At 34.1% G+C, this 13,150-nt stretch overlaps 1 protein-coding gene across 6 annotated transcripts in view; it reads left to right on the top strand.

Annotated features, from left to right (window-relative positions):
• Positions 1–11,183, top strand: part of LOC109082620 (pleckstrin homology domain-containing family A member 1-like) — a 51,264-nt gene extending 40,081 nt beyond the window's left edge. The window contains exons 10-13 of one of the 6 annotated variants that reach the window (XM_042735182.1): positions 1,707–1,770; positions 4,086–4,175; positions 4,504–4,544; positions 8,577–11,183. In XM_042735182.1, the coding sequence (XP_042591116.1) occupies positions 1,707–1,770; positions 4,086–4,175; positions 4,504–4,544; positions 8,577–8,787 (406 nt within the window). In that variant the 3' untranslated portion in view covers positions 8,788–11,183. Of the gene's footprint in view, positions 1–1,706; positions 1,771–4,085; positions 4,176–4,503; positions 4,575–8,283 lie in introns of all 6 variants that reach the window. The other 5 variants (XM_042735184.1, XM_042735183.1, XM_042735180.1 and 2 more) reach the window with 5 other exon arrangements.
• Positions 11,184–13,150: the final 1,967 nt, after the last annotated feature.

The following is a 13,150-nucleotide window of genomic DNA, read 5'->3' as shown; positions in this document are numbered from 1 at the left end:
CGAAACCTGACCATCGAGAAGAAAGCCTTATCTTTCTTCCCGATGTCTGCCAGGTTCATCCACAGAAGTCTCTCCGCCACAACCATGGCCGCCATAGTCCTGCGCTTGGCAGAGGCGGCCTGCTTGGTAGCCCGGAGAGAGGCCTGTGGTGCGGCGCAGCTCGGCTACCTGATCAGGAAAAAGGCCTTTGCCTCTATCCAGGTCTCTTAGCAGATCAGTCTGATATGCTTGAAGCACCACCATCGTGTGTAACAAAGCCACAGCCTGACCTGCTGCTGCGTATGCCTTGCCATTTAAGCGAGATGTATTTCTTGGAGGGGCTTAGATGACAAGGAGGGAGATTAAGAGAGGATGTTTCCCCTGCAGAATGAAAGCTCTTTCTACAGGGGGCATCCTCTCATAGCAGTTTTCGCGCATCGCCTCGATGTCGGCAAAACTCTTATGCCGAAACCGAAGGATGCGAGAAGAAAACAGCCTCTTTCATTTCCTTTCGATCTCTGTATGGAGATCAGGCAGAAACTCAAATAACAACTTAACTTGATTCATATCTTCGTAAATTTAACGCTCATAGAGGCGCGATCCATAAACTCCAACAGCTCTACATATGCAGGGCAGGAGAATTGAGAAGGCTCAGCCTCAGCTTCTTCACCATCCTCAAATATCTACTGCTTTTCCTGGGTAAAAACCCAGCAGAGCACTAACCTCAGTATCAGAAAGTGTTAAAGATATAACATCATCCTCCCGAGGCTCTCTCTCGTCCGCCGCCATTATGAGCGCGAAAGGGAAAGTCCCTCTTTAAACCATTCAGAGAGATCCACCTGAAATTCTCACAAGCTCATTCTCCCCCGTGCCTCAGCAGCGGCGGGTCCTGAACCACAGGAAGCAGATGGCTGCCTTTTTTTCCTCTGAAAGAGAGACGAACGAGAGCGGAGCTTTTTCCTTGAAAAAACGCTCGCAATGCACGCAGATTGCCTCCTCAAAGACATTGCGTGCGTGCTCTTTACCCAAACAAATGACGTAAAGATTGTGTGTGTAATCGGGTGTCAAATAACGCCGACAAGGATGCACACATCGTCTAAACGCTTGCTAGTAGTCGCCATGATAGACAGAGAAAGAGCGCTCTTACCGGTTCTTTCAGATGCACACTTCAAACAAAACGGTTGGTTTTGAAGACGAAGAAGAGAATGATGTGTTTTCCCGGTGCCTGTTTTATAGTCGCACCGGTAGTGACGTCAGAGGCTGTCGCCGGCCAACTCGTTGGTGTTTTTTCATTGTATGCTTCAGACACGGGTCACGACGAGGTGTTCCCCATAGCGACTCCTAGAGGACGCAGTTCGAAGTTCCCTTGAAAGGGAACCTACTCAATTACTAATATCTAACCTTTTAAAAATGGTATCTTCCTGACGAAAACACACACTCTGAACAGACGCCATGGTGATGTATATGTTCTGTCAGGATAGGTCAAGCAAACATGAAATTTATTATATTTTTATTTAGTCCAGGCTGCCAAGTTTATCTTAATTTTAACATGTGACAGTTCACAATGTTTAAAAGTTGTGCTATTTGGGACTTGGGCAGACCTTTCATAATAGTGAGCAAACAAACAGTAATAAACAATAACAGCATTACTATCATGCATTTGTGTTTCAACAGCTTAGGATTTTACCCATAATTCTGTTGTGTCTAATACTGTTTTGTGTTTTTAGTGACTTGATGATGAGGGACAATCTTTTTGAACTGGTTACTACCTCAAGAACGTTCTACATTCAGGTAGGAATGTATTCATTCTTATTATTTAATTCATATTAATGCTTCACCCTCTCTATTAGGGGGTGCCTTAATGTTTGATGGTAAACTAAATGCATACTCTTTCTTACAGCAGTGTTTTAGTGGCGGGTTAAAAAATAATAATGTTGCTTTATATGATTTTAGAATAATCTCATAAGCATTTTTCAAAGTAGTTTTGAAAAATAAAGTAATAAAATTACAATATTAAAGCAGTGATTATTTTAAATATAATAACACTTATTGTATCATACTAATAGAAGATTATTGTCAAACATAAGAGTTTATTCTTAACATTTCAGATTTTTCTTTATTTTATTTTAACATGGCACTGAAAAACTGACTTTCATTTAAAAAAAATCAGAAAATCTAAATTAAGTATAAAAAAAGCATTAAAGGGATAAAGTGATCCATAAAAAAAAGTTTGGGGTCCATAAAATTTTATTTTATATGAGCAATATCATTCGAGTACGAGAGTGATACCAGCTCTATATCAGCATGACTGTGATGCGGCCACTGATATAGAGCCAGTATCACTCGAGTACGAGAGTGATATTGCTTTTATACAGTTCGATTGCACAAGTGTGTAAATATGTAAGAAAAACAACAATGGAGTGTCTTTAAAAACCCTTTTGTGCAGAACTATTTCCTTCTGCCATTGATCCAATTCTCCGTTTGACAGTTTAACAGCTGAGCTCAAGCCTCCGTTACTAATTCGAAAACGTCACTTTAGAACTAGTAACGAAGGAACGTTTCATCACACTGAACGTTTCTGCTTCATTAAAAACGTATTGTATTACTTAATTAAAAACTCACTGTATGTGGAGTATTGTGAGAGAGAGATGGACTGAGCAAGTGTGATTACCTGCATCTGATACAGCATTCATTCTTCACTCAATCTCATATTCACAATAAAACATGAGTTTGAATGTCCGCTGAGGAAAGCGATATCTTTGTCGTACTCTCCCTTCATCTGTTAAGGGTGATTTCCGATGACAGCGCTGCTCACTGCATTTGTTAACTGCATCGTACAAGCTGTTATTAAAAGTAAAAATAACTTTCATTTCAGTCTCTTTCAATATAAAAGTCTTTACTGCTGACTCGTAAAACAGTCACTTGTCGCCGTCTAATGGCGGAACAATGTCACAAAAATCACCATCACGAACACACACACTGTTTCCCAATACTAAATACCACTATGTATATAAAATATTATTTATTGAATAATAAACAACAACAACAGTCATCATAAAAGCCATGCTCTAATATACAGCATTAAAGTTACATAAAATATAACAAAATTATATTTTTGCCTTCAGCCTAAACTATTTGCTCTGGAATAAATAATAGATTAATGAGACCAAAGACTGGCCGTCATATTTACCCAAAACAAATTATATCTCATGTTTAACCACTGTAGAGGCATCAGAGCCAGAAGATCTGGCTGAGGTGATGCTGCTCTCAGTGAGTTCATGAGCGCTGAACGGCCGATGATGCCCTGGAGCTCACGTCTCCGAAAACGTCGAAACAAATTTTCAAATAGACATTATCTTTATTAACAAACCAAATATTTGACTAAAGACATTTGACTTGTCTAAACAAGTACATTCTTGCCTAAAAAACTCTTAAAACTACATTCCGTGATACAAAAACAGTATTATTTTTACATTTTAGTGGATTTGGGCATCCGCCATGACACTCCCTGTGAGAAATACTGGAAGCGGAGTGATACAAATGGTGAAAGGGCGTTTGTATAGCGATACCAGTACAATATCTCACGGTTCTTAACCAGTCAGATTTGATAACCAGAACAAACTGTATGTAAATGTAAATGAAAATGTATATTCTCTTTTGATTAATTTAATGCACCTTTAATGCATATAAATATATAAACCCTTTAATATTGCTTTCTTTGTTTTATCATTGGACTCTGTATTTAATGTAAACAACTTTTATTGAAATGGGACAATAGTTTTGGCTATTGTTTAGTTTTGTCCCATTACGTTACTTTAATTTTCAGTGGAGACCCATTACATCAGATGGAATATAACTTTTTATATTTCTTGACTCATTTTTAGCAGCAAAAACCTGATTTCTTGTCTGAATAAAATGACTGGAAATCACATTTGTGATCAGAACGATAAGTTTATGTTATGTTACCTTTTAATCTGAAAGAGCTCTTAGTTTTGAGAGCTACAGATCTAAATAATTTCAATTATGAATAAATGTTTTAATCAGTTGTTTTTAAATGTTAAACATTTTAACAAAAATGAAAGCTGTCTGTATTTTCTCTGTCTCAGTCGGACAGCCCAGACGAGATGCACGGCTGGATCAAGGCTATCTCTGGGGCCATAGTGGCCCAACGGGGTCCTGGACGCTCTGCAGCCTCTGTAAGAATTGACATTGTTTAGTGACATGCCGAGTTCTCAGCTGTTTTGTGCTCTTCTGGTTTAATTTTTGTCTTTTGTGGAGTGTTTTGTAGCCACACATCCTGTCCATGTCCAGCCCAACCATGTGTCTCTTCAAACGTCACTCATTTATGTTTACTGGAATGTCCAAAAGCATAGTTTACCCTAAAATTAAACATTTGTCATTGTCTGCTCAAAAACTGGCCCGATTTACCAGACTGCCCATTCTAGAATATCCTCTTTGTCTCTGTCTGTCTCTGTTCTCTTTTTCTGCGGTGTTGGTGCCTAATGAATGTGCGCTATGTTACAGATGCGTCAGGCCAGGCGGCTCTCAAACCCTTGTATACAGAGGTATACATCCTGCAGTGGTGAATGCAGCACGTATGTGTTGAGAACAAACCCCTTGCGCTTTGTCCCCATTTGTTTGCATCCAGCCCCTGCTTAGACTTTAGAGGCCTGTAGTCCTTGAACTAGATCTGAGCAGGGAAGAGGTGCCTCACCTAAATAATCCAACCCCGCAGACAAACCAAACTAAAACTAAACCTCATGTCATTCTATAGTGACCTTTGACATCCATCATCCCTATTTTCTGTTTTAATATACTTTGGTTCATCCATACTAAATATCTCACACATTTATCTGATTACCCACACTTCTATATAGCAGGGTTATTATAGTGAGCTAAAACTAAAACTGAAGCTAAAATCACAATATTTTATCACATAAAAGTAAAAAGTTACTTGAAACAAAGTAAACATTAACTGAAATCAAATTAAATATCGAAAAAAAACTACTTTTATTTTATCTAGTTACTAAGGCAGCATTTCTTGATGGACTAAAATAAACCCAAACTGAAAAAAAAAAAAAAAAAAAAAATGAAAGCAAAAAACAATGAAAACAAAATCTAAAAATAAAAACTGATAAAAAAAAAAAAAAAAAAAAAAAAAAAAAAAAAAAAAAAAAAACTAATCTCAGTGATACTGAAATAAAACTGCTGTCCAAGGCTTAGTGAAACATATATTTGGTGACCTTGATTTATAGTGAGACATTCTAATGTAATTTACTGAATGAAAAAATTCATAATTGATTCTTTTAATGTAAGTAATTTCATATTTAAAAATATATTTTAATGTAAAAAATATTTTTATAGAAGTAATTTAAATATATGCAAGAAAGACAATTCAGTATGCAAACATCAAAGACATTAATATTGTAAGATCAGATTGTAAACTAAATGCATACACTTCATTACAATAGAGTTTTAGTGGCAGGTTAAAAAATAAAAAAGATGGTTTATCTTGGTTTTATTTTTGTATAATGATTTGTTTTCTCATAAAACTTTATTATTTTTAACTTTATTATTACATTTTTGCTTTATTTTATTTTAACTTAGCTATAAAACTTTTTTATTGGAGTGAAGAAAGACATTATATAAAATTAATAAAATATTAATTTAAGTATATGCAAGAAAGACAATTCAATATGCAAATAGATAAAAAAGAAGACCAATCACAGTTTAGTTTGTCGATTTTACTGCGACTCAATTATAAAATATGCGATTGTAAAAGATAGATAAATATTACACTGGAGCACATTCTAACGGTTCAAGATTTTTTAACTTAAATCCTAAAGTTATTAGAAAAATTTAGTGTTTATTCAAAAAAAAAAAAGAAAAAAAGACATAACACACTGAAATGATCTTATTAAGGCTGAACATAGTCTGTACGTGAATCTGTTCGGGCTGAATTAATTTTAGAAATTTATGAAGAGGAAGATTAATAATAGAATGTATTAGGGATATCCGTACAGTGCTGCATGATATAAAAACAATGAATGAATCTTGAAGTTTGCAGCACAGCAGGACATTATTTACCAGTGGGTCCACACTGACTCATAAAAATATTGAATAATGTCTTTTCAAAAACATTTCCATTTGTCATCTGGTAGTTGAGCATTACTCTACATTTATAAACAGCGAGTCATTTCAATAAACTCTCATCATGAGCGCATCTGGAAATTATTAATTTAGTTTAATAGATGTAGTACACAATTGTGAAATTTCATGTTTGTATTGAACTTTATGCAAGAACTTTGTTGAGTTTAATTAAACTGAAATTTAATTTTCAAATCTTAAAGGGTTACTCCAACGCAAAATGAAAATGTTGTCATTAATCACTTACCCCCATGTCGTTCCAAACCAGTAAAAGCTTTGTTCGTTTTCGGAACACAATTTAAGATATTTTGGATGAAAACCAGTAGGCTTGAGACTGTCCCATAGACTGCCAAATAAATAACAGTGTCAAGGGTGCCTGCGTACTGCTCAGATTTGTCAAAATGGCGCTACACTGATTTGGAGAGACACAGAGGAGAGGAATTGTTGAATAAAGTCAGTATTTTTGTTTTCTTTGTGTACAAAAAGTATTCTCGTCGCTTCATAACGTTACGGTTTAGTCACTGATGGCAGATGGACTATTCTGATGATGCTTTTCATACTTTCCTGGACCTTGACATTGTTATTTATTTGGCAGTCAATGGGACAGTCTCAAGCCTCCCTGTTTTCATCCAAAATATTTTTTTTGGGTTTGAGGACCAATTCTCACTATTTACTACAACTTTTGCATCAATAAACTCCTAATTTGCTCTTTATTAATAGTTAGTGAGGTATTTTTTAAGTTTAGGCGTGGGGTAAGATGCATACAGAATAAGGCATTACGTACTTTAAATGTACTAATAAACAGCCAATATGCTAGAAATATACATGCTAGTTAATGGTTAGTATTGGTCCCTAAACTAAAATGTTACTATTACATTACATTTTTATATAGTATATTTTTTCTTCATATACTATATATTATATTCAACATATTATCTAATCTGTCATATCATTTTGTATTCATCATGTTTGGTGCCCACATTTAACCTCCATTTACTTAGTTTACAATCCATTTCTTAACCTAACCTGCTTTTTTTTCATATTTTTATTTTTTTTTTATTACAGGACATTACTTAATTAACATCTAAATGTCAGTATTAACACTGCACTAAGTTACTTATTTATTTATTTATTTTAATCAAATGCCTTTGAAATATTGTAGACTCTAGTCATATGTGAATAGGAAAAGCTGTTTTAATCTATCATGCTGACGTCAGATGGCAGAGTTTTAATTTCTGGGTGAGCTATCCCTTGTGAAAGAAGTATGCTTGTATTGAATATGCAGTTAAATATATTTTTAAAACTTAACTTGCAGATAATATAATATTTATGAAATTAAGTGTACTTAAGAAGATTGTTTCTTAACACACATCTATTAATACTATTTTTGACTAACATACTAAAGCACATGTAAAGTAAAGTACTTAATTGTAATTGTTAACTCTTTGATATGTTATTTTATGTGTTATTGATAGTTTAAATGTACAAAATTACAACTTTATCATTACAAATGTGCTTTTACAAATATTATAAAACATGACATACAGGTTTCAATAAAAATTGCTTAAAAGTAAATTTCAATTTACCTTAAATGCTTGTCACTTTAGCCATATTTCAGACATATTTATGAAATTATCTTCATATCAAAATGTACTTAAGTCCTACTGAAGTGCATCAAAGAAGCACAAAGTTCAACTAATTGCATTTTAAATAAATTTAAGCTATAATTAATATTCATTTAATTGTAAATAGCATGCAGTTAAATTCATTTTGCACTTAAGCATGTTCTTTTCAAGCATATTGTTTCTTTAATTACTCTTCTTAAAAGAATTCTAAAGTATGCTTCTTTTTCACAAGGGATTTCATTAATGTTAAGGCCAGTTCACACCAATACAAATGTTCATAAAAAAAAACAATTAAGTTCGTTTTTCGCTATTTTTATATAATGTTTTTGCATTTCTTTTCAGACCAATGCAAAAAAAAAGGGAAATTAAAATGAACTTCTTTTTGTTGACAGGCCTTTAGTTTTGAGTTTAATATTCCAAACGAAAACTGTCTCCTCAGAGCTTTTGTATATATAACCTGCCTTTATATGTTGAATACTTTTTCTGTCTGTGCCTTCCTCGAATGCTGTCTCCTCTCATTTTTCCCTTTCAGAGATTAAACATGACACTGAGACACTAACAACCCAAACACAAGTCCTTCTTCTGCACTAGCAGCTGTCCTGTTCCTGCTATATCCCAGACTGATCTCCAGCCTCCTGTCTGCTGTAGCTTTCACTGCCACTACTCACTGACGTGACTGCCGCCCGTGTACTAAACTTCCTGCTGTACCATTTGCTTCACCTGCTCTTGTTCTTGAGTTTTTTCCTCCTCCTTCCCTTTCTACCAAAGCGGTTTCCTCTGTCCTGACTGACGCTGCGTTCTGTAACCATTCCTCAATCTCCACAGGAGCACGCTGAACCCCACTCCGTCTTCTACTCCAACCAACAGAGTCTCTCAACTCCTTGCTCACCCCTCCCCACTGAACTCCATTACCCAGAATGCGGTTCCCCCTCGGGCACTCAGCATGGCGTGGGAGGGGCCAGACCTGAACAGCCTGCGCCCGGGGCCACGAGCACGCCTGTCGCTACAGGAGTCACCCCAAATCTTCTTCAAGTAATCACTGACGACACGTCACCATGGCAAATCAGAAGCGGTGTAACACAGCCTCCGAATATCCCATGAGATGAAGACCTTCATGTTACCCAGGTTTAACCATGTATTTGGTATATGACACACACATTACAACAAACTGTTAATGCCTAAAGCAGGACAGGGACTCAGGATGAATGTGAATCGAGCCCAGTGCACCATGGGATTGCACCAATCAAGCCTCTTGAAAAAAAACTGCAACAATTTTAAACCAGAAAATGTATTGAGACACAAAAAAGTTGCTGTTACCAACAGTTGATTATTTTCCTGTTACGAGCAAAAAAACTATAGTATAGTTAATATTATAAATCTATTGGTGTGGGGGGGGATTCACTGTTTTTAAATCTAAAATACCATGTACATAAAGTGAATTTAGTGGATTCAGGCATCAAAACACTTAATGTATGTACATATCATAACATGTACATAAAGTGAATTTAGTGGAATCAGGCATCAAAACACTTAATGTACAGTCAAAAACTGGAAAATATATTGTTTAAATAAAATAAACTATTTATTTTTATTTAGGAAAAAAAACAGATATAATAAAAAGAACATAATATTAAAACAGAAGTTTCCAGTATTGACCTAATCAAACTGATACTGATAAATAAATTATATGCTACATATTGCTGATACCAATAAGGCCACTGAATCCTTAAATCCATAAATTCTGGTTTGTTTCATTTGAAATAATGTGGTGTTTTTACATCATTTTTGGGGGGTTTACGGTGGATTTACAGTTTAGACTTTTGTCCTACAGTAACATATTCCTTCTTTAGATGCCATCTGGCCTTGGTTATCTTGTTTTTCATTGGTAATTGAATTTCGTTTTCTTTTTTTGTTGGAATGATTTATGTATAAATTGAATTGGACCTTGTGTTTGACCACAGCAAGCTTCTACCGATATGTTTTGTATTGCTGTAGAGAGAATGTGTTTTGTGTTATTATATTTCAGTGTAAAACACACTGCCACTCACCATGAGGCAGCTCTCTTTTGGGAGCAAGACTCTTTTTAGTGGCGCTTCTGTTTGTCAGATGCATGTGAACTTATGACTCTCTATATCTACATACAAAAAAAAAAAAAAAACACACTCCAGATGTTTAAGTTAGACTTTAAAAAAGGTTCAATTTGTTAACATTAGTTAATTAATTTTGTAGGCTATCATATACTTTTGTAGGATGAATAATACTGTTCCACGATTATGATTAATATTTTTTATTAATATAATTTCTTTTAATAATGTTAATTCAATTAATGTTTGTACTTGAAATGTTTTTTTTTTCAGCATATAACATAAATTAGTATATGTAGAAGAACATTAATCAACACTGTGACTGTTGTTTATAGTTAGTTCATGATACCTAATACATTACATAATGTTAATTAATTGAACCTAAAGCACAGACATTCACTAAACACTGTTGAATGGATCCTTTTCACAGACTTGTATTTCATAAACATTGAAAATCTAGCCAAGTTTTTTTTGTTTGTTTGTTTTGTTATTCTTATTTTAAAATATATTCTCTCTCTCTCTCTCTCTCTCTCTCTCTCTCTCTCTCTCTCTCTCTCTCTCTCTCTCTCGCTCTTTATATTACAATGTACTTTTGTACAAAATGTACATAACACTATACTTTGTTTTATATTACCTTGCCATTACATTACAGTGTAATTGCACATGAGGAAGAGGTGGTAAATTTGACATACAGTATTTCTCTCTTCCGACTGCTGTAATCAATCCCTCTGTATATTTCTCTTATTTTTGTAAAGTTATAGAAATGCTCTTTTGTTACTGAAGCAAATGGTAACACAAATATGTGAAAAGGCTCCATATGTTAGTATTAGTGTGAATGCGAGTCAGTGGCCCCAATGATAAATAATGTATGTTGTTTTATTGTGGATTCAGATACTGCAACTTGTTTTTCATGTTTAATGTATGTAGTTGTCCTTGGCTGGAAAAATTATACATTTTTGAAATGAATCAAAATAATGTTTTAGCTTTTCTTTTAGAGTCATGGTTTGACTTAGTTAGTTAGAATTTGCTTTATATACATACAAAAGAAATGTGTGTGTGTGTGTGTGTGTGTGTGTGTGTGTGTGTGTGTGTGTGTGTGTGTGTGTGTGTGTGTGTGTGTGTGTGTGTGTGTGTTTGTGCATGCGTGCAAGTGCAAGTGCCTACCTAACCATATATTGGAGACTAATTTGTACCCAGAAGTGGGCCAAATGTGACAAAACCTTCATTTGTAAAAACATCTAAAAATAAAGTAAATAAAATGTAAAAAAATAAAAGTAAAACTACAGGACATTTTCAGTTAGGATGTGGTTTGCACAGGAAAAACAATGTGCTACCCGTCAAAACTTTGGATTTTTTTATTTTAATTTTTTTTTTTTAAGAAGTCTCTTGTGCTCACCAAGGCTGGCCAAAAATACGGTAAAACAGCAATATTGTGAAATATTATGTTTTCTATTGTAATGTATTTTAAAATCTAATTTTTTTCTGTAATGGAAAACCTGAATTTGATCCTACAGAAATCCTTCTAATATGCTGATTTGAAGTGCAGTTATTATGAATTATGCTCAAGTATTAATAACCTACTATGATCTAAGTGATCAAATAACTGATATATTTTTCAGGATTATTAATAATAGAAAGTTTACAAAACCGATTTTATTTAAAATATAAACCTTTTCTAACATTACAAATGTCTTTAGTGTCCTTGGTAAATAAAAGTATTAGGCCTATTTATTTATGATTTGTTTTTTTTTTTTTTTTTTATGATGTCTGAAGGATCATGTGACATTAATGGCTTTTATTCTTTTAAAGATTAATGTATACAATAACAAATGTATTGCTCATTGTTAATGTTAGTTAATGTGTTAACTAATGGGGCATTATTGTAAAGTGTTACCATATTTCTGATAATAAAACTAAATGTAGCCTTGGTAAGCATACAAGACTTAAAAACATTAAAAATTCATTGCAAACTTTTGACAGGTAGTGTATGCATGTAATTATACAGGAACTATTAATATGAGAATATAATGATGATATAAAATGATTAAAATACAATACAGGCTACAACAAATACTCTAATGTGAGCATTGTGCATAAATCTGTATTCATGAGGAACACTTTGACATTTGCAATACATACTATATATTAAGATGTCTCCTCCATTGGCTGATCTGTTATTTGCTACTTAAAATAAAATATCACCAAGCACAAAAACTCAAAGACTAATTAAAAAAACACGTATACCAACACCCTGAAAATTTAGATCTCAGAGAGTATGTCACAGCATGCGTATACCATTGCCCTGCTAATTTTTGTGGGCAAATTCCATTACTTTCAATAGGAATTTAGGAGTTTTGCATGAGGTTGGAAAAATTCACTTTACAAATATCGCTCAAGCTTATGCAAGCAAATTTGCTGTGCTGACCATCAGAAAGCTGTTAGGTTTAAAAGTGGCTTCTGTGTGAACTGTGCTTCATACATCATTACACAATGCCGAATTGACAGTTTTTGCCCACAAAACTTTGCCTAAAATTTGCAAATGTGACCATTAAAAGCCCCTATTTAAAGACTATTTCTTTATTGACAAAGTTGAGGTTCAACATCACAAAAAGTTATGTTGAAAAATAGGGTAGCCTTATAAGTATGTATTTATAGAGCTGTGAAAAAGTTTTTGCCCCATCCTTTTTTTATGGATAGGATCTTATACCAAACCGTTTCAGAAATTAAAACTAAATTTAACATAAAACTAAATCCAGTTTAAAATGTTATTTACTGAAGCAAAAAATAAATAAATAAAATACATAAATTGTCTAAAACCAACTGGTTTTGTGTAAAAAAAATCCAGAAATGTTGAAAGATGGTGATTGAATTATATCAGTCTGGATATGGTTACAAATCTATTTCAAAGGCTCTTGGACTCCACAAAGAACCACAGTGAGAGGCATTATCTCCAAATGGAAAAAAGAAAGAAAAAAAAAACTCAGCACATAGCGAAGCTTCCCAGATTGGCTGACCTTCTCAAATTCCTCCAAAAGCACATTGACGGCTCATCCAGGAAGTCACAAAAGACCCAAAGACAACATCGCAGGAGCTGCAGCTTCTCTTGCATCAATAAAGGTCACTGTTCATACATCCACAATCCAATACTGGCCAAAAAGGACATTCATGGAAGAGTGGTGAGGAGAAAACCACTGCTAACCCAGAAGAACACTGAAGCTCTTCTGAATTTGATGATGAAAAACATACCTTGATGATCCTTTTGGGAGAATGTTTTGTAGACTGATTAATGTAAGTTAGAATCATCTGGTCATGAAA

Source organism: Cyprinus carpio, chromosome B12, assembly GCF_018340385.1.
Source record: "Cyprinus carpio isolate SPL01 chromosome B12, ASM1834038v1, whole genome shotgun sequence".
In the NCBI taxonomy this organism is placed as follows: domain Eukaryota; kingdom Metazoa; phylum Chordata; class Actinopteri; order Cypriniformes; family Cyprinidae; genus Cyprinus; species Cyprinus carpio.
The sequence above is the reverse complement of the archived record's forward strand: the minus strand, read 5'-3'. Positions and strand labels throughout refer to the sequence as shown.